Below are 22500 nucleotides of genomic sequence, written 5' to 3'. Positions count from 1 at the left end.
AGCAAAAGAAAATAGAAGATCATAAGGAGAAGGAAGAGTCTGAGAGTTCTGTCCAAGTGGTGCTCCTGGATAATAACCCTGAATACAAAACACCAGAAGAAAAGCTTACCCACATTCACAATGATAACCTAACACCAGATGCAAGGCAGGAAGAAGAGACCAAGAGCACGAGCAAGGGTCATCCTAGGAATCTGCCAGCTATCACAGCACTGAAACCTGAGATTTGTAAAGAAGTGGCTGAGGTTCCATCATCATGCAGTGTAATAACAAAAACTGAGACCACTGTGTCCAAGAGAAGCAAGAACCCAACTCAACCAGCCCATCCCACAATAAATGAGAACCAGCAGCAGTCTTACCCAAGTCAGGAAAATCAGTTAGGTGAAAGAAAAACTGCCCAGAAGAGATTTAATGTGCCTGTCACTTTCCGGCATCTGGATAATATGGATTTCTCTGTGAATAAAAGGTACCAGGTGACCATGGGTAGACCTTCAGTGAGAGGCAGACCTGGTCAGTTTGTGCCTGTCAATCAGCCAGTAATTTGTTCTGCAGAAACATACACACCTGTCAAGAAAACAAACATCACAATTTCTCTTCCACCAATGTCGCATCAAACTGAGAAGCAGTTACTCAAAGTGTTTTTTGAGATATCAAAGCTGCATGGCTGTGATGTCAGTGTAGATAGGAAAGAGATAGCAATGAGAGATGAAGGCAGAATCAGTAACTTGACTTATTACAATGGCAGTTCCCAGCAACCCACAAAAGCAGCTGGCATCCAAGAGAGGAAATCTCAGCAATTAACAAATAAACAACAAAAATCAACACCTACCAAACCAACTTTTCCAAAACTGCGTACCCTCCAGTCAAAGCTTCACACTCTTGGGACACAGCTTCATCCCTTAGAAGTGGGAAAAAGTTTGCCACAGAAACAAACACTATGTCAAAACAGCAGCAGTGATTCTGATTCTTCCCTGCCCCTATACCCAGAGGTCATCATGCAGAACTCTCCATCAAATCAAGTGTAACAGGCAGGAACCCCGCCCCTTTTTATTTTTCCATTAAAATTTAATTTGAAAATGGTTAAAATTGTGTAATTTGGATGGTACTTCTTTCTTTATATATTTGCTTCAAAGGATGCAACATTTTTTCTTTGTTTTTTCTGTATTAAGGAGGATATATCACATTATTTGTACTCTGTTTATAGGAGAATACTGACATAAACATGAAATTATACTTATGTAAAATATAGATTTCTAGCCAATATGGTGACTTAGGTTTTCAAATCTCGACACACAGGGAGTAGCTTACTTTAATAATACAAGATAAGAGCTCACCCCTCAGGTCTTTTTATTAGGGCAGACATATCAGCAGACAGCACAGATGTTGGCTTAAAACATCTTGGCTTTATCACGTTTATGTTGATTGTAAGAATGATATTGGAAAACTGTAAGAATCTCATTGAAAAAAAAAAAAAAATGGTGTGGATTTGCATCATATCTTCAGCTGTTAAATTACCAGTCTGAAGATTTAAAGAAAATTACAGTGCTGTAAGCATGGTCTGCATTATATGCTAAAATTATGGGTGAAACAATAAAAAATTTAAGTTTATTAGTCAAGCTAGGCTTTTAAGGAATTTTTACCAATTTTGTTTTGGTTTTAATATTTTCTAAGAGTTTAGAGTTCCTTTAACCAAGTTTTATGAGCAGAGATTTATGCTCACTGTTTTTGTTATAGGATAATAATCATTTGTAGAGTATACGTATTCATCTCTACTGTTGGCATCAAAATACCAAGAACTTTACCTGCCAAAAGAATCATGCTAAATATGATGTAACCTGGACACAATAATAGGTAGGTATGTAATGGATTGCCTGCTGTCTGGTGGCATCTGATCCTACTTCACTTCCTGTTGGAGTGAATCATCAAGTAGATTTGTTTCAACTGTATCCAGAATTACACAGGTTCATATAAGTATTTTCAGTACAAGATTATGAAAACATGTATCATTACACAATAAAAAGTTATACTGTATTCTGGTTTTGGTCAGACATATATTTATTGAAAGATAGGTAATGTACCTAATTACAAAAGATGTTAACTTTTAAATAAAAAGTAAAAGATCCTGTTGAACATGAAGAAATTACAGACCTTTTCATAAGTTTTCAAGTTGAGTGATTGACTGCCTGACTGATGGATTGAGTGCCTGACTGAGTGATTGACTGAGTGATTGACTGACTGGCTGATGGACTGAGTGGCTGACTGACTGATTGACTGACTGACTGATGGATTGAGTGGTTGACTGACTGAGTGATTGACTGACTGATTGTTGTGTTGGTGGTAGTGAGAGGGAAGGATGGTTATGGTACTGGTTGTGCTAATGATGATGATGAATATTTACATACTTTGTTAACATTTATCTACCTAACTAAGTACATGCAAGCCCATGTTATTAGAAGCCACCTTACCATTTGTTGTTATTAAAGATGAGGTCCTGAGGACAATTCAGGTAGAAAGTAGTGTTAGTTAGTAGAGGTTAAAACAATGTACAAACATATATTCAAAGGGTCTTTATTTTCAGAGAGGAATAATATTAACAAAACCCACTACATCACTACGAGTCACTTGGGAATTAATATGATATAATAATATAAATGCCAGTAACCATTCACCACGGGCTGTGAAGACGAGAGGGCGAGCAGCCGACACACACGTTTGTCAAATGAAAACATAGCGTGGCGGGCAGCCAACTCACGCATGGAAAACACCTAAAAACTGAACCCAGTATTTTTTTTTTTTTTCGCCTTCAGTCCCACACACACATTAACAAGAAAAATCTGACGAGAATCTTGAGAGGACAGCATTCTACGTTGTGATACGAGAGAGTAGTCAAACAGAAAAACGGTGTCTGGTTATTTTTAGTTACTTCTTTACAACCGAGGCGTCGACAGAGAGACACCCGGCGAGCGAGTGTAGCAGAGAACCCACGAGCAGATAAGACGAAGAGGAAGCGGGATTATACTTACACTCAAGGCTTATGAAGATTATTATGAATAGTAGTTGTTATTGTTTTGGCTTTAGTTATTAATCTGAACATGCAAGTATGATACCCCCTCTGTATAGTTAACCAACAGACGCAGCAGAGTGTTTCATAGTACAGGAGAGAGAGAGAGAGAGAGAGAGAGAGAGAGAGAGAGAGAGAGAGAGAGAGAGAGAGAGAGAGAGAGAGAGAGAGAGAGAGAGAGAGAGAGAGAGAGATTTGAACAAAATTACCAGCGAAATTTCACACGAGCACACATGTCATCCAAACCACTTCCAATTCCTACCTCAAGGTCATACAGAGAAAAAATAGTATTGTTTACCCTTGCACTTCTGCCACACTTATAGAAAACGCAATCAGGAAAAAAAAAAAAAAAAAAAAAAAGAAAAGGGGACTCGGGCTGCGTCTGGTCTGGGTGTGGCTTACGTTATTGGTCTGACCAGAGCCCTCAGAGCCACCAGCCTTGTGTAGTGGCCACTCCCTCCCACACTCCCCTTCGCCTTGGCCTTGACGTGTGTCTGCGGTGATTCAACTAAAGCAGTGCAGACCCAACGCTGTGGGGTCTAGTATGGTACTGAAAGGCACACAAGTTGTCAAAAATATGAGTTTGTGTGTGTGTGTGTGTGTGTGTTTGTAAGTGTGATATAGAGTGTGTGTGTGTTTGTAAATGTGATATAGAGTGTGTGTGTGTGTGTGTGTGTGTGTGTGTGTGTGTGTGTGTGTGTGTGTGTGTGTGTGTATGTGTGTGGAGGGCGGAGGCTGGGGACAAGACTGCCGTCCTCCTCAACTCAATACATTACCCACCAACTAGCCAGGGCATAGTGTAAGGCGAGGACAGAGCGGGGCGAGACTCCAGAAAGAGGGACGAGAGGTGCTACTACAGCTTGCCAGAGGAAGAGACAGCGGTTTGTGGGATGAGCTGGTTACGTAGACAAGCAAGACAGTGTGGAGGCAGGTCTGAGAATATATTCACCAAACAAAAATAAAAATCTGACTGATACAGACGGATTACATACTATTTATATCGAGCGAGAGGCAGAGGAGAGAAGCCAAGAGGTGCTGGGAAGGCAGATTAAACAAGTAATGGTCTATGTTATACCGCACTCACGATGATAAATGACATTATGTACAGCAAGATGAGTGGAATGACTCAAGAAGCTTTGAACTGAGACGTCACAAAAAATTCCTGATAGAGTGTCTCATGATATATGTATATAATTTTTTTTTGTTTATACTTTACACACACATCTCTAGTGACCAACACACCATGTACGCTGCAGTATAGTAGGGATAGCTTAGTTAGGTGTTATGAGGAAAATCCTAGAGCTTATTATGACCCGTGTGGAAAGAGAATTCAACTCCCCTTTCCAGTCCGTCACAACTCAAGGGAGAGCGAATCCTGCTTTGGACACGACATCTTTGGAGTTGGAAACAGCATGCCAACACGAAACAAGATCTTTAGTATGTAGCTTTACGATCTTTTACTTTTTTTTAATCAAGAGTGTGGGGGAAGGGAGACGCGTTTGGGACATCCGTTGAAGCGGTCGGGCTGAGGCACAATCACTTGCACGTTTTCTTTAACAGTAGGAAGGAGGAGCTGTGTGGGCGAGGGGTTAGGGAGACCATTACAAAACTCAACTAAAGGGAGATGGTGGCACAAGACCGGAGCAGCGGAACTGAGACACAGCTGACATCCCAAGCGTGTTCCCGCAGTGAGGAGAAGACTGAGGAGATGCCTCTCAACGATGGACTGAAGCAACATTAGTAGTAGTAGTAGTAGTAATAGTAGTAGTAGTAGTAGTAGTAGTAGTAGTAGTAGTAGTAATAGTTGTAGTAGTAGTAGTAGTGTTGGTGAAGTAGAAACATTTGTTCTGTTGTGTAATAGTTCCAGCCATAGCATTAATAGTATTATATGTTGAGGTATTAGAAGCAGTATTGGAGTTGTCATAATAGTAATAGTGGTAGAAGGAGTATTAGTCAAAGAAGCAGGAGTACAACCAGTGGTAGTAGTGAAAATAAGAGCAATGGTAGTAGTAGTAGTAGTAGTAGTAGTAGTAATCAGTCACAGATGTAGTTGAAGTCATCCTAGTCCTTTGAATGTTTCCGTTCTTCTCCCCTCAGAGGGACATGAGACAACTATGTATGTACACACAAATGGAACTATATATAGCATCCTTGATCCCTTTTATATAGCTTTTTTTTATTGTTGTTTCCTGATTTTACTTTAGTTCATTAATCATCGCACTTCCTCAATTCCCTCACGAAGTGGCACCAAATTATTCTATTTCTGGCTTCAATGTGATCATCCTCTTCCTGCAACTTTCACCTTTCATCTTCTGATGAGACCAAACTATTTATCTCTTGCCTTAGTTTTATCTCCCATTCCTCTTTTCTATCAATGCTGCCTCAACAGAAGTCTAGTAATTATGAACCAAACAAACACATCTAGTTTGTCAGGATTCCTCTCAAATTATTTATATTCCTTGTTTTTTCCTATAATAACAAACCTTCCTTGAAATTTCCCAGGAACTCAAGAAAGAAAAGTGTAATTTTTATTGCATTAACCCCCTTCTTACTTACATCTTTAACTTTTGATATGGATCTGCCTATTAGTGTGATTCTTAGAAAATTTCTGTATGTAATATTCAACTGACTTCTTCCTACCCATTGCCTACAGGAATTCAGCAAACTGCTTCTTTTCTTCTTGCCTTTCTTCTTCTCTGCCTGTCATGAATCGTTTCTTTCCACATCATTGATGAACCACACAGTTTCCTCTAAAATTTCAAGTGAAAGTTGAAGTGACAATCAGCCTTGTTTGTGTACAGCAACTAATCCCATTGTTCCTCTTTCATGATACTTATGAATCATTTGGATGGTCTCTGATACCATTATATTTTACATTTCCTGATGTATCTCATTCATACCAGATTTATATAACTATTAAAGAAAAAGCAAACAAAGATATGACTAATGCAGTGAGGAAACTGTGCAAGATGTGCAGAGAAACGAGGCCACAATCCAAGGCGACACAACATTAAACTGATGAGTACTGGGCATAACATAACAACCCAATTTTCCTAGTGACATTAATTATATTCCAATTTACATTTTACCCTCCCACCCAAACCTTTTTCCTTTTATCACTACTTTAAAATATATCTATAATTTCTAAGGTCTTCCAAAACAGTAGCTGAGTCAATTGATAAACCCACAACTTTGCACTATGTTAATCAGATTCCTATCAACTAAGGATATGAGCCACTGGTGATTAATCCCACTAGGTAACTCTTATTAATCATAGATAACAACTGTGTGATAGAAAATTACTCTACCCAACCCCCTTACATACACATAAAACAATTAGTACATAATATCAACACTGAATGCCCAACAAAAAGCGAGATATGTCTGACACTTATTTTTTTTCTCCCACTTCCAATGGCTTCTTGCATACTGGAATTACCGGTTATTTTTCCTTCAGTACTTGCACTCAACTAAAATTCCAACTCTGTGGTTAACTACGCTGGGTTGGGACGCGCTGCCACTGGGTAAGCCGCCCGTGGTCCCCTCTTACTCGCCCCACTCAAGAGGCGTGATCATGCCAATTACTTAGTGTACATATTAACAGGTACAATATGTGCCTGTTGGCTAGGAGAACATGCTGATGATAGTCCAGGTGAAACAACACACACACACCCACACACGCGGTACAAATGCACACATTGGTTAGGACACCAACTAGCAACAAACAAATGCCCAGCTGGAGGTTGCAGGGAGGCTGAGGTGAGTGACCCTAGTAAGGGCAGGTCAGGCGACCCTCACGTCCTGCCTCTCTCTCACCACCCTAGGGACAAATAAATGCACCACTAACGGACTAATGGAACAATCAACGTCACAAATCATAGCAACTAACTCTCCCAAGTCCAATGTAGCTGGCTAGAATCAAAGTTACGAAAATGCGTAACAATCACCCAATTGTCCATAATTACAGACGAGGACTAACCTAATGGTAAAATGATATGTACAATGGAACGCTTGTTGAATCTGAATCTGAGGTCAAGGCGAAATATGAATGTGCACCTTTTGGTAATATGTGCCAAAATCACATAGAAAAATAATAGTTTGTGCTCACAACTGAAAACCACATGATGAATTCAAATGTCCATTATTTTCTCATTCAGAGAGAAGTAAGGAGTAATGCAGCACAAAACAGCAGGCTTACTCTATGACCACTTAACAGCAAATGGGAACTGATCTTCAGGTTCAGTCACTTCCATTCACACCACCACATAAAATGGGACAGTGACACGACACGCGCCAAGTTGAAACCATAAGCTACCGAGCCACTTCTCCCTCCAGCGCAACATTATTAGCGGGACTGGCGTGTGTGTTGTACATCTTACCAGCACTGTATGATACAGAATGAACACCACCATCTTCAAATAATTCAAAATACTATTTTACAAAATTTAAAACAAGGTTTCTGGAAGAGCAGAGGACTTGTATTCCACTGAAATGAGAACACAGAGTATGGATTAATATTTTGTAGCTCTGCACTTATTGACTATGACCTTCATGGCGGTCCACACGTGAGGTCCAGGGCATCATGCACAATACTGTATCACAGACATTCCCTTTCCAAGTCTTGCATGGCCGCAATAGATCAATTTCAATGCTGATAACTTTTTTTTTTATTTTTTTATTTCTTAGCAACCTCTGCACAACTGGGCCTTTCCCCAGCCTCAGTGCTTGACATGACCCTCTACTGTACAACTTTTGTTTGTTAGTAATTCAAATCCACTACAGAACACACCAAGCTACTCCCAAAAATTTTGTTAGTGTGAGTTACTGTTCCCATAAACCCAAATATTTGTGCTTACATTTTTTCCAGTTCATTGGCAACCATGCACGGCCTCACATAGGTCTGGTTTCTTTGGACGTTTGTGATCTCTCTCTGGGGTGGTCACTGGGAGGGTCGTGGCATCTCTACATGAAAAAATGGAGCCTCCAACTTGTCTGAGGGTTATAGGTTCACTATCCTGTAGAGAATTAATTTGAAGCAGCAGATCTTGCCATCACTGCTGGTAGTAGAGGAGCCACATGATGTCTTCAGCCTTCACTGGGTGGCAAGTGAGTGGTCTTCACACCCTGGCAGAGTGTGCTAGCCCTGGCCCTACTGTGTGATGGGTGGTTCTCCTCGTACTTCTGACTTGAGCTTCACAAACTCCTTGGACACTTCATCATTGGTGCGCTGACTCAGAATTCTCAACACCGTCCAGCCAGTCTCGTCCATGTGACACCGTTTACCCAGGAAGAGCCATGTTGCACATGAACCCTGGACAGTGATATATGTGTTGATTTAAAAGAAGTGGAAGATGTTAGCAGAACAGATGCTACATGCTACTCTATATGTTGGAAGTGAAACCCTACAGTACCCTTATAACAAAAACAGAAAGTAGTCAGTAATGAATGAAAGACAAGTGCAATAATTATGAGCTTAGAAAAGGATACTTGATATTTCCTCTAAGGATCACCATAAGGAAAGCATTAATTAAGGGTCACAATATATATCTCAAATAACTAGTAAAAGAACAATACTCACAGCACAAGTTATATGGCACATCCTCTTATCTCAAAGTGTTTATAAGTTAGAAGAAAAGAATCCATGCAATTAGACAAAAATAAGTCACCTGGTCCACAATGTCCCTCAGCTGAAGCACTGCCACGCCCACCAGACGGTCATCCCGGGCAAAGCAGTAGTCCTTGACACAGATGTGCAGCTCAAAGCTCTCTGGACCCTCCTCACTCCCGATGAGGCTGAAAAGGTTCGGGATTTCAGTCCATCATAAATGTAATTAAGATAGCTTTTTTTTTTTCTCTCACATGTAAATATATCTATCTACAGCTGCAAGTTTAAAGCTCTGCAACATGCAAATTTAGAACACCATGTTAGTCTTTTGGTCTATACTGTTTCCCTAGCTGAGATCAATGGATTCAAGACATTTCTCTACTTACAACTGAACACTCTCGTTATATTTGGGAGACCAACTGTTGGACTTTGACTTGGTGGCAAACTTTCTCTTCTTGTCTGCCAAGTGAGGACCAATGAGATTGACCTCCACGAATGGCCTGAACATTCCCCCAGCTGTGGTTGGCCACCGAAGGTCATTAGCAGCCACCACTATGAGGAAAAGAGAAGCAGTTAGCACTTCATGCTTTGTCTTGGCTACCCACCTTTATGGGAAAATGTTGTATCTGGAAATACCTATGCATGCCAGTATTTTAACTTCCCTTAAAAATACCTCTTTTTAATTCAAAGTGACACTAAAAAAAAGTCACATGAAATGCAAATTAATGATACTTGACCTTGATATTTTATGTAATTCAAAACAACAAAAAATAGCACCTATAAAATCCAAGGAATCTATACAGATATTTTTACAGTGGACAGCATACCACTCCCTGCAGTCATCATTAATGACAAATAATAAAGCCAAGGGAGCAGGATTGGTGTGACAAACCTTTAACATTGATGCGCTGCTCGCCGGTGCCTGGGTGGGTGTAGAGGTCCACCTGGATGCTGATCTCTCCCACAGTGCCCTCTTCCGTGGAGCCTGGGGATGAGAGGTGTGTTAAGGGGGTGCGGTGGAGGATGTGGGGCAAGTGGGGACAGGGGGGACATCAGCAGCACAATGTGACTCTGCTCTAACTGCTGGATCTTTTGTCTCTTCTTTGCATGAATATTTCTCTTTGGTAGGTAAGATGTGAAAGTATGATTCAGTGTTGAAAAGTAATCACAATGTTTAAATCTTACTGTGTTATATAAACATACAAGGAGGTAATAACAAAATGTGAATATATTAGTGCAAAATATATTGCAGTGTTTTTGTGCTAATCACATTAAATGTATGTCACAGACAGTATGCAAAGAACATGGCCTTATGGCCTCAGGCAAAGATAATATAGAGATGTTCAAGTCCTTATGTAAAGTATTGGTCTTACTATCTTCTATTAAAACTACCAAAAATAAAGCATGCTAGGAAAAAGTAGGTATTCATTGAACCACATCATAACAACCACTACCAATCACACTATAGGTTTCCAGTCCATTCCATTACAACCACCTTGCCTGGGGGACTGAGAACATGCACCACCATGCCGGAAGATGTTGGCAGAATTCACATCCTCTACACTAGGGTTGGGGGAAGGGGAAGGAAACACATGGAGGTAAAACAAGAACAAACACAGGGGATAGTAACTGTCTCTCCTGGGCACACACTGGGCTGTACTGAAGACCCAGGTGACCAGGCAGACTAGAGGGACAACTAGAAATGCTGTGGTTTTATTGCTAAACACAAACAGTATATGAGTTGAGTGGAAGCCAATACTGCATTTAGCACTGACTTCCACTCAACAAACTCACTGATATTTTCTTCACTAAACAATTCAACTATGAAAAAATCTACTTCTGTTCTTTATTTACTTCTTGCATTTCTGATCGTAGATGAAGAAGAGAGAGAAGTAGTATGAAGCAGGAAATGAAGAACTGCTGGATACCAAGATGCTCTATGAATCATGTCATGTTGAAATCTACGAACGTCGCTAAGTGGATATGATGCCATTCTTGCTAAACTGAGTTCGTAAACTCTCATCAAACTGCCCATGTTGGGACACTGCTTATCCTTACTCCAGGCTCCTACCAGGCCTGTGATAAGGAGCCCCAGAGTATGCACAAATTAGTGTCCCTACATAGGATTCTCCTAGTTGTTTTAATGAAGGTCTCACTAAAGGCATGGCCCCAGTAGTAAACAAACTAGTGTCTTGGGGGATTATGTCCACTCATGATACTTCTAACTTGTTATACATAGCACCAATATGGCTCATAAATACTTCATCCAAGTGAAACAGAAATACACGAGGAGGTCGTGGATTTCTTTCTTGACAACTTTACGAACTCATGATAACTAAAATATCAGTAAATTTCGTTTTTGCTAAGGAGACGCTACTCGCTAGAAGACGAGGCTTGGCTGTGCACACTGCCGACCCTTCATTTACCTCGCTTATCACTCATACTCAGTTTCTTTCGGATTTTCTTAGCCTTAACTGGGTCATCGGTATCGTCCTCCGCCTCCGGCTCCTCGTCACCCTCCTCCTCCTCTGTTGACACTTGTTCCTTTCTCTTTTTCTTGGCCTTACCGGGAAACTTACTGTCGTTTGCAGGAACTTATGAGGAAGAAGGGAGGAGTGATGTAGTGGGGCCAGACCAAGGGTTGGGGTATTAGTCTGGCTGCAGAGTGGCTTTAGTCTGCTCACCTGCCAGGCTCTCAGGGGCGGCAGTTCAGCAACAGTGAACTCTCTTATTTTTTAGGAGGATTAACTTGTGTTCAAGTTATTTTTGAATAATGAATCAACTCTCACACTGCGTTGTACTGAAGTAAAATGACCAAAGATGAAGTCAGAGTTGCTATTCATACAAGAACCCAATGGTTTTATGTTTCCTTAAGAAATAAGAGAAACCACTACTACTTAAATATTAAAAGCACACACTAATTTAAAAGGTTAAGCTAGTTATTAGTAAAGTAGCAGCAATATGAGTTAACGTTACCTAGCATAACTGAAGATGATATTATCTAAGCATAACTGTGCTGAAACCTGAGCAGACTGCTGATGGTAGGTTTTGAAAGCTTGAACTAAAGCCACCATTTTCTTGACGTTATAGCATAAAGCGAACTTCAGCCTTTCCCTAAGTTAAGGTACATTTCACAACAGATATGATAAAACATTAACTATGAATATATATATTGATGTAAGAGAAGGTAATCTGCCACTGACCCACTTACTACACTACCAATAATGCCAATACAATCCTGCATATTATAAACACACATCACACATGTACATGTGTATACCAGTAAACCATGTTTGAGTGATTTTTGTATAGTATATCTATACACAATTTTAATGAGAATATATATATATATATATATATATATATATATATATATATATATATATATATATATATATATATATATATATATATATATATATATATATATATATATATATATATATATATATATATATATATATATATATATATATATATATATATATATATATATATATATATATATATATATATATATATATATATATATATATATCAAATTGAAGTATTAATATCAGCTATTTAAAGAATTTAATAACTACGAAAACACCAAACGTTTATGAACAGAGTTAAAAGGAAAACCAAATAACATCAAAATTTACGTTCACAAAACTTTGGAGTGATTTAATATGGAGAACAAAATAAAAAAAAATAAAAAAAATGTATAAACAGCCACAATAATCTTTCATGTTCTTTGTATCTGATTCTATGTTCAATACAATGTATTTGCATAAGTGTATGCATGCATGTAGTGCATGTCAGTGTTCAAATGCCACTGAATGTTCACAAGGAGAATGCAATGTGTGTGTGTGTGTGTGTGTGTGTGTGTGTGTGTGTGTGTGTGTAATGTGGTGGTGTGCTGTGTACACTCCCATGGCAATCTCCCTCCAATGATGTACATGCATTATTTAAATACTTAATTTGAGAAGCTGTAATTGGCAGGTGGACTTTATTATTATCTTATTTATCTATTCACTTATTTATTTATCTACTTTTATTCATTATGATGATTCATCTGGGCATTTTTTCTAAACAAGTAAGATAACACATAAGGAAAATATGAAAAAAAATATATGCAAAAAACTCAAGCTTTTAAAGTTCCCAGAAAAGAAAAATAAATTCTCTCTTTTTTTTCTTTTTATAACATACTACATGTTACCACAAGGGATGGTTAATGCAAATATGTAAATGGAAAATGATTCAGTATTCAGCATATAAAATCAAAGTATACTATTTAGAGTAGTGAATTCTTTGTTAAGAATTATTTTATAAGGTGGAACTGACATACGTCAGCAACACTACCCATGAAATTATTTTCAAGTTGCCATCAATTTACCCACTTCTTGTGCAATGTTAAGTGCAGGCAACAATGGGATCAGCAGCAAAATACCTCCAGCTCACACAGTCAGTCTGAGGCTCTAACACCCTTCCCCTAACACCAGCTTCCTTCACACCTTAACACATCTTTGCATCAAGTGTGAGGCATAGCAAACAACACCACAAATATAGCCATGGCATTCTTTCCTTCATCCTTTAACAGAGAAAAAGAATCCAGCCATTTTTGTGTGAAAGCACTGGGGTCAGGATGAGGGCTGGAGGAGCCTTTGAAGTGTGTGGATCCTAGCATGTTGCGCATCAAGCTGGGAGCCATTAAGCCAGGAAGAAACACAGCAGTGGTGGAAAGCAATAAGGTGCTTGAGTATCAGAGAGAATGGGACATGCTCTTGTTTCATATCGATTGTCAGATGCGAAGGAAACAAAAAAAGAAGGTATTATATATATAGTGATGAGGTCTTTCTGTTCTGCTGCACTTGTAACTGATTGGAGTAGAGTAGGGGTGGATGGGAGGGGGAGAGGAAAGGGAGAGAAGAACACTCATCACATCTGCTGATATTTGGGTCACCATTTTGTCATCTTGGGAATTAAATGCACTTCAGGGGCACATGTATTGGAATATACTTATATTGTTGTTAGCAGCCTGGAAGTGGGTGAAAAAAGTGGCACACACATGTAGTATATAAACTGATCACACTGAGAGGATACCAGTCTCATTTCTTTATACATATTACCAAGTCCATCCATGCACACTGAAACACTGACATTTTTAAGACAGAACATGAGAGAGAAGACAAAGACAAACACAGATAGAACAGAGAAGAAGACGAAAACAGAAACAGAGTGAGGCTGAGGCTGAATGAGACAATTAAATACTGAAAAGAGAAAATATGATAGTGGTACAGAATATAGATACTGGGGAGGAGGCTGATCTCACTCTCAAGTCTGTTAGAAACAGAGAGGAACATAAACCTATATAACATCCTTAATCTCATCAGTCTGTGGGACATCCAATGCGCCTCACCTTGGCCAGTCTGGGTGGAGACAAAGGTCTTAATGAGTGTGTCGGTAGTCTGGGTGTACAGAGACAGAGCATAGTTGAGGGACTTGAGCTCAGGGGATTTGTCGAGGAAGTTCTTCTTGAGACCGCTCCCATTGGCATGGAAGTACTGCTTGATGGTGTCCAAGGCAGCCTCCAGCACTGCACACTGCTTGGGGGTCAGGTTCCTCTCAAAGTCCTTGGAGATGTCCTATTGGGAGAAAGTTCATCAGCACCACACTTTTTAAATTACTACTGGTAATGTGCTATTCTGAACCAGTGAAGGTACAGTGTTGGTATAATAATACCAAATATTAAAAGCATTACTTACATCATAAATAAAAATAAAATAAAGAATATTTGTCTGGGTGAAGCATGCAGTAGACTAATACTGTATTAGCAAACATAACCTTACCTGAATACAAAACCATTATAAAGAGGTAAAAGAAATTACATGCAATATGAAAACAAACTGAAATAATGTTCAAGAATGCCTTAGTACAGTTGAGACAAAAAATCTTTAGAAATAAAAAAAATTCAGAGGTAAAACCTGTAACAACCAATGAAGAAAGATTAAGATCAAACCAAAACCCATATCAAGTAACAATGATAAAAAGGAAGATAGATATTTAAATGTGGAATCCAGAAAGAAAACACTTCTAATCAGAAGGAAAAACAGCAGTAAATGAAAGAACACACATACTGGTGGGGGTCGAGATTGACGTTTCCGTCTACCATACGTGAAAAGCATTTTTATATACAACTGAAAATAAGATAAGAATCAAAATTCTTTGTAAATAAAGAAGAAAATGAAAGAAAAAAAATTCAGAAATGAAAATCATACTAAATATTACAAAGTGAGAACACAAATGAGAATATTAATGAGTGCATTACAACAAATATTAGAGTAAAATAACAGACATGCTAGAGTGTATGCATTACAGTCACAACAGAAGAGGTGAGAGGTAACTAATGCTACATTTTACACAAGACAGTCATATTTACATTAAAGATCCTTCAAAAGCATTCCATTTTTTTTATATCATTAATACATTTTCATTTTATAACTGTGATGCATATTAATTTTGAAGCTAAAAGATAAACTTAATATGTATACTACTACTGAACATTTCCAGAAAAATTATTAAACGTTATGAAGTCATCTAGTTCCTTGTTGGACCATGTTACCTAGTGATGTAATTGTTCCTTATCATGTTTCAATAATACACATTCATTGTCAGTTTAGTGTAGAAGATTACAAGAATTGACTAACTGGGTGATAGAAATTTTGGTATCACAGGAAAAAAAAAAAAAAAAACCCTATATCAATGATGGGTAAAGGAATTCAGCAGAGTGAGGGCTCAACATACATGCTACAAGACATCCTACAGTAAAAGTCTCTGACCATGATATTGGACACGGCGTTCTTGACATCCTTGCCACCCGCCAGCTGGCTCTTGATGAGGCGAGACATGTCCTCAATCTTGGCATTGGCAGCAAGATTCTTCGCATTGTCAGTCAGATTCTTGAGCATCATCTATGGTGGAGCAGTGTGGTGGAGGAGACAAGGGAGGGTTACCAATGGTGGCCAGATGGAGGTAAAAGCCATTAGCAAGAGGTGGAAAATGATCTCCTAAATGGTTCACATAATTCTTGCTCTGGAACAATAACTGTAAGACCTAAAAAAAACATGAACAATCTAAATAGTTTATGCTCTTTAAGACAACATCACAAGCAGAACTCACCGCCTTGTCAGTCATGGGTGGAAGGACAACAGTCTTCTCCATGGTGGTCATAACGATCTTCCACAGTTCCTTGAGGAGACGCTTGAGCACTGTCTTCTCACAGCTGTGGGCATAAAGGGAGAGAGAGTCCTCCAGCAGATCCATCAGAGGTGCCAGAACCTCATCTGCCTCGTTGGCAATGTTGTTCCGCTGTGTTCCCTGGCCAGTGGACTTGACAGCTGCCAGCTTGTCTCCCATCTCCTTCACCTTGACTGCAATGCGATCCTCCAGGCTGCCAAACCACAACACTCACTCAGTCATCATTGGTGTGTGGTGCAAGCTTTTCAACAGTGTTAACATAAAATTTGTGTTATGTAGCAAAAATCAAGCCATATATATTTGTCAAACTAATTGTTACAGCATCTCAAAAGTGAAGATCATTATGAATTTTGTGCTCATTATGAAAGAAGAATCAGACAACCTGCACCCTGACATGCATTAATAAAATTACTTCAGTCAGTTCAAAAGTGGAAAGCATCACTTAATGAAATAAGCACCAAACAAGCCAGCCAGGCCTTTGTGTTGCACCCACCTCTTGGCAAACCTGTGTGCCAGCTCATCCAGCACAGTGTTGAGGGAGCCTTGCAGTTCATTCAGAATGGTGGCTACATCCTCCTCTAGTTTCTCTCCACCCATCTTCTCATACATCTTTTCTAGCTGCACACGAAGTTGCTGGATGTTATTCATCAAGATGCATGCCTGGAAGGACAGGAAAAACAGCCTTAAGAGGAGAAAAGAGCATACACCTTTTCCTAAAGCATTTGTATTCTTAGGAAAGGCTGGCATTATATACTCACAACAGTTATTACTGTTAGATGATATCCTCATTAACTTCACTATACTATTTAACTTCCTACAGAAATATTACTAAATCACATTAGTAAAAGCTTGATGCAAGAGTTGTAATCACATTGAAAAAAATAAATTTATCTAAACTTGATTCAATAAATAATTTTCCAAAGCTAATTCATATGAAATTTTACTGGAATTCATACTCAGTTCATGAAAATAAACAGTAAGTAAAGAAAATTTCAAGAAAACCTATAAATCATGCTGACCTTCTTTTCATCATCTACATAGTTAGGGAATTCCTTCTTGCAGATGTCAGCATAAGCTAGGAGCACCTTCACTATTGTCTTGGCAAACCTCTTCATGAACCTCTTCCAGATCTCTGGGTCTGGACACTCCAGCTTGGACACCACCCCGAAGCACTGGGTCAGCTGGGTGAACACATCCACCACAGAGTTGGAGAAGAGTGAATTTTCTGAGCTTGGTGGAAACTGTTGAAAGAGAACAAGAGTGTTTTAGGGGACCATGATGTAAGGCATGCATTTTATCTGTCAGTCACCCAAGTTGAGCAATAGTTTATGAAAATTAAATTTTAACTACCCAAACATCAGAATTTTTACCTCATCCTTCTTATCTCTCTGGAAGGCACCATTGAGGTACTCAAGTGACACGTCATCATTCTCATTCAGCCACTGCATCACAAACGGCTCAAACCACCTGTGGCAAGAAGATGGGGACACCTCAGAGAATATACTGATTTAAGTTCTAAATCTGACAAGAAATTCATAAATAATAGATTTTATAGAAAGATTTCTAAATAATGTTCTAGGAAAGTAATACTCACGCAGGGTATTCAGGCACTTGGTCTTTGTAGGGAGGCACGTCCTTTACGTAGTTATTGTACAGCCATTTAACCTGAGTAACGAAAGATTCCATTAATATTACGGATGCCTTTTCAATCCAGCCCCAGCGTGTTGGTGCCAATGTAACACAAATGATCCCACCCTTAGTTTGGCCAGACTTAGAGAGCATCACTTATCCTCACCTTGAAGTGGAGGTTCATGTACTCGCTGCTCTTACACAGGCGGTGCTGCTCATGCTCTTCCAGTGCATATTTGATGTCCACAGCAAACATGCTCCACATTGTTGATGCAGACAACTGTTAACACCAAGAGATAAAGTTAATACACACACATATTGCATTTGATTGTTCATGTAGGAATATTCTCTATTCCTCCATAATCATACTCCTGATTGCTTCATTTCAATATGTTTCCCTCATTCATTAGCTGATTGATTAAAGCTTTCATATAAAATATTTTCCTGCATTTTTTTCAATATACACAAAAAAAAAAAAAAAATTCCTGAATTCACATTGATCTTTTCACTATATATGACAGCACAGACTATAAGAAAACATCAGTATTAAGGCCAAAAAATACATTAAGCGAGGAAAGAATCTGTGTTGTACCTGGCCAATGTTGAACTCCTGTGGGAACTGGTTGAGGACGGGGGCATAGCTGTTCTTGTCCTCCTCAATGACAGAGACAATGAGGGCAATGAGCTTGTGCCAGAAGTCAACACTTTCCAGGCGGGGCCCTTGCTCTCCTCCCTCCTTCTTCTCTGAGGGATCCACCTGGAAGTAAGGAAGATTGAATGATTTCACAAAGATATGATGAAAATTAGTCAGAAACCACTTGTATTTTGGCTGAGTTTATTATATACATTTAGATGGAGACTTCAATTTATTATTATTCATTTAGTCTACATACTAAATCAATGACAGAAAATTCATGCTTACACAAGGCACTGTTTTTCATATCAGTAAATCTCTCAATGGTCAACTCTTTTCCAACTTCTTTACTGCAGAAGCTAATCACTGACTCACCTGGAACTCTCGGTTGTAAAGCTCGTAGCAGTTTTCAAAGAGGAACTGGTATGTGGAGCGAAGGCAGGCAATGGCACAGTCCTTGACCACCACACTCGCCCTGGGTGGAGAGGACAGCTCCTGCACCTTTGGGAGGGAACACACAAGAAGAATTTTATCAGAATATAAAAAGTAACATATTTCCCATGGCTAAATTATAATTCATAAATACTAAAGTTAAAAATAAAATGATTTTGTACAGATAGGCAAATCTAGAGTTGATATTTATGAAAACTTGAAAAAATCATTGAAGAATACTGAGAATACATTACATGGGAAAAATACAAATCTGCAGTTGATCCCATCCTACAAAAAGGAAACATGAGCATTTCTGATAATGAAGGAGCTTACTTTCATCCTGAAGAAGGTGATGGAGGTGAGCAGGTCCACAGTGGACTTGAGATCTTGCAGCTTCTCATTTGAGCTTGCAGGGAAGTTGTTGCGGTACATGGACAAGTCTATCCTGAGGGAGTTGTGCAGCTGATCCAGCAGCTTCACAAATTTCTCTTTCTGTTGGCCGAGGGATGAGTGTTAATTCTTGTAATGCAAAGAACATGTCCTCTCAATATCAGGTTAATAATTTCATTGCATTTACTAAACCAATTAGCCCATGCAATGTCATGCTTTGATAGAGATAGCACTCATGTCAGGTTACATTTTTTAGTATATTTTTTATTTAGACCATAAAATGAAAAAAAATAAATAAATAGTTTCACATATATACTATTCCTATGTCATAAATGGGAGTGTAGCCACCATATGATCTTGATTCTGGGATTTTTTCCCTTCTTAGAGCTCACGATATCAGATTATGGGAGCAAAATTTTATATTTACATTTTTTAAGCTTTTATTCTCTCCTGTACATACTCTTTCCACAATGCTATAGTGTGTGTAATAAATAAGTACTTCTTTATATTACAAATACAGTGCCTATAAACAAACAAGAATTGTACATTTAACAAAATGGTTAGATGCACATCTAGCATCATCACCCTGCATCTCAAAGCTGTGGTTACTACACCCATAGTTATCAAAGAATAGAACATACTATAAATTTTACCACTTTCAGTTTTCCTTTACAATTATTCTGAAGTCTCACTTTATTTCTCATGCCTTACTGATTATATACCTGAGAAGAAACTTCCAAGGAGAAAGTAACTTACCCTTTTATCTAATAATTTTTTAGGGGGGAAACACAGCAGCCCACCCTGTGCAGCCAATTTCGCACAACAATGAGAGTGTACCAAAACATTTATAACAAAAAAATGTATCCCTCTCCAATACTGTAGCTTTCAATTTCATTTTATTGGTTTGGCATTATCTGCATGTTGATGTAGGCATCAAAATATAAAATAGCCCCCAAATATGTCTCAGTTCCTACAAAACTATTCAGTCCATAATAACTCCAAGCCCAAAAGATAGGTATGTATATGAAAACATTCACTCTTGACTTGTCAAAATATTCTTTGTTATTCTTAGTGACAAATCTTATGTATACAAGTAAAATTGAAATCTGTAAAATTGCTCAAAAAGGATATCATATATATATATATATATATATATATATATATATATATATATATATATATATATATATATATATATATATATATATATATTGTACTAAACTTAATTATGGGTAAAGAGAAAATGTATGCAATAGAATCACCAATCTTGAAAAAGAGAAAGTAATCACAATTCATGTATGGATATAGATAGTTATAAAGAAAAACAGTATGCATAATCAATTACATTAAAAAAACAACAACAAACAATACTGACACCAAAGTTGGATGCAGCAAATCTGTCTGAAGCAGAGACAGCGGAAGAAGCCGTGGTGTGGGCATAGAAGGCATTAATGTTGGCCAGGAGGGTAGACATGACAGCAGGCACCCCAGGACACAGGTACTTGGTGGACAGGCAGTGGAAGTGCCTGGTGATAATAAAAATTATAATAAAAAATATGTATTATAATAACAAGCATTTATAAATTATGTGCATTCACATTAACATATGCTTATTTTTTGTGCATACACACTTATCTTATCATTTAATTCTGCTTGAACTGGTAAAAATCCTTGTTTTCAACCCATAAAGTCAGTGTCAAGTGTATCAGTACAACAAAACCTGACCAAACCTAATACATGATTGAACCCTGGAAGATCATGAGCCTTACACACACAGCATACTCACGTCATGGCCTGATAGATGCTCTCAATTCCATATCTCATGGCAAACTCATCAACAATGTCCTGTGCATGGTCATCAAAGTAGACTTTCCATGCATCATCTCCCTTCGCCTGTGGGAGCTTGACAGCCCCTCCCTCCTGCTCACACAAATAGTGGAAGAGGTTCTCATGAAGGCAGGTGTACTGGACGTGGTAGGGCGCCACCTTCTCCTCACCCTTGATTTCAACAGAGATGTGGAGTCTGATGGCACCTGACACGGCTGACTTGTCTGTCCTCTTCTCAAGGTTGTACCACACGTCCATCTCTCCTGACAGGGTGCGCACCTGCAGAGAGAGGGAAGCATGTGTGAATATGAGGATAGGTGAGTGAATTCAACCAGAATTAACATATGAGATGAGGAAAGAGATGCATAAGTGAATGAGCAACACGAGGAAGTGTGTAATAAAATAAGGAATAGGGATGAGACACAAATGTATCTAGAATCTCATGGAATTTCTGAAATATTACTATCTTTGAAAGAACAATATACCCCTTTTCTTGATTCCACTAAATTATTCAATATTCATGAGTTGCAACACTTCATAACACTAAAATACAATCTAACAATGACTGGTGATAAAATGGAAATGCTGCATAATTAAGAGGACCATTTGATGATTCACATAAAACACACAATTATCTCACTGAATCATCATTGCCATCAGCTTGCATCACAACAACACAGCACTCACATGATTTTCCATCTTCAGCCCACCACTCAATGACACTCAGGAGATTAATTCTACACTCTATTACAAGACTTACTACATTAAGTTCCATCATCAGGGTTTTAACCAATCCAGGTGTGTGTGTGTGTGTGTGTGTGTGTGTGTGTGTGTGTGTGTGTGAATTTGTAAGTGCACATGCATCTTTAGTCTCTCTCTCTCTCTCTCTCTCTCTCTCTCTCTCTCTGACACACACACACACACACACACACACACACACACACACACACACACACACACACACACACACACACACACATTCTATTCCACTGTTGCTACACACTCTGAGGCAGAAAGAGCTGGCAAGGTATGCAGCAAACAAGAGAAAACCTCAATAATTGACAGATGATCTCAAGACAAAACTGAGAGAACAATGCTTAAGACTTTCTAAACACTGGATCACTTTATCAATATGACAAGAAACTCATTTGAGAGTGTGATGGAAGGGAACAGAGCAGGTGACAACTGCCAGTTAGAGAGGAAGGGAGAGTGATATCAGCTTGAACATGTTTCCAAGCTGGGATCTGCCTGATATCATAAAGCTTGCCTCATTTTCCCTATAACTGTTGGTCCATTTTTAATAGACTGCTGCTTGTTATCTTTCACAGACACCAGTACTCATTTAAGTAATCTACAAAACATTAAATCAACTGGTGTAAGAAATCATTTACTACACTCACATACTCATAAAACTTTGAACAACTACCATCTCTATCCTGATGTTCACTGACTAAAGTGTATCCTTGTAATTCTCTTCTTTTATGGTCTAGAAAAAGACAGAACTCCACTCCACTCCCCCTGACAAGTGCCTGTGGCCAGTTGAGCATTGGCCCTGCAGTGTCCCTCGCTGGCATATCTTGGACAAACTTGTACCAAACTTGGGGACAAACTTGGCCCTACGGCACCTCAGAGCTGGTAACTGTCCCCAAACACAAGAATGACCTCACAAACTTGCACCAGCCCATG

At 38.7% G+C, this 22500-nt stretch overlaps 2 protein-coding genes across 8 annotated transcripts in view; one reads left to right on the top strand and one right to left on the bottom strand.

Moving 5' to 3' along the window:
- Window positions 1–2028, top strand: part of LOC135109686 (uncharacterized) — a 3810-nt gene extending 1782 nt beyond the window's left edge. For all 3 annotated transcript variants that reach the window (XM_064021235.1, XM_064021236.1, XM_064021237.1), the window contains exon 2: window positions 1–2028. This exon is cut by the window's left edge. In XM_064021235.1, coding sequence (XP_063877305.1) covers window positions 1–1022 — 1022 coding nt within the window. In that variant the 3' untranslated portion in view covers window positions 1023–2028.
- A 521-nt stretch (window positions 2029–2549) lies between these two features.
- The window catches only part of LOC135109684 (protein unc-13 homolog B-like), a 99287-nt gene continuing 79336 nt past the window's right edge, over window positions 2550–22500 (bottom strand). For 2 of the 5 annotated variants that reach the window (XM_064021228.1, XM_064021229.1), the window contains exons 10-27: window positions 20774–21093; window positions 20363–20513; window positions 18931–19089; window positions 18541–18666; window positions 18124–18288; window positions 17698–17811; window positions 17497–17567; window positions 17273–17369; window positions 16922–17143; window positions 16396–16562; window positions 15825–16095; window positions 15485–15616; window positions 14065–14290; window positions 11090–11257; window positions 9556–9648; window positions 9050–9215; window positions 8725–8851; window positions 2550–8369 (exon numbers count right to left, since the gene is read on the bottom strand). In XM_064021228.1, the coding sequence (XP_063877298.1) occupies window positions 8208–8369; window positions 8725–8851; window positions 9050–9215; window positions 9556–9648; window positions 11090–11257; window positions 14065–14290; window positions 15485–15616; window positions 15825–16095; window positions 16396–16562; window positions 16922–17143; window positions 17273–17369; window positions 17497–17567; window positions 17698–17811; window positions 18124–18288; window positions 18541–18666; window positions 18931–19089; window positions 20363–20513; window positions 20774–21093 (2937 nt within the window). In that variant the 3' untranslated portion in view covers window positions 2550–8207. The remainder of the gene's footprint in view (window positions 8370–8724; window positions 8852–9049; window positions 9216–9555; window positions 9649–11089; window positions 11258–14064; window positions 14291–15484; window positions 15617–15824; window positions 16096–16395; window positions 16563–16921; window positions 17144–17272; window positions 17370–17496; window positions 17568–17697; window positions 17812–18123; window positions 18289–18540; window positions 18667–18930; window positions 19090–20362; window positions 20514–20773; window positions 21094–22500) is intronic. The other 3 variants (XM_064021232.1, XM_064021231.1, XM_064021233.1) reach the window with 3 other exon arrangements.

The sequence above is a fragment of the Scylla paramamosain genome, chromosome 19 (genome assembly GCF_035594125.1).
Source record: "Scylla paramamosain isolate STU-SP2022 chromosome 19, ASM3559412v1, whole genome shotgun sequence".
Taxonomy (NCBI): domain Eukaryota; kingdom Metazoa; phylum Arthropoda; class Malacostraca; order Decapoda; family Portunidae; genus Scylla; species Scylla paramamosain.
The sequence above is the reverse complement of the archived record's forward strand: the minus strand, read 5'-3'. Positions and strand labels throughout refer to the sequence as shown.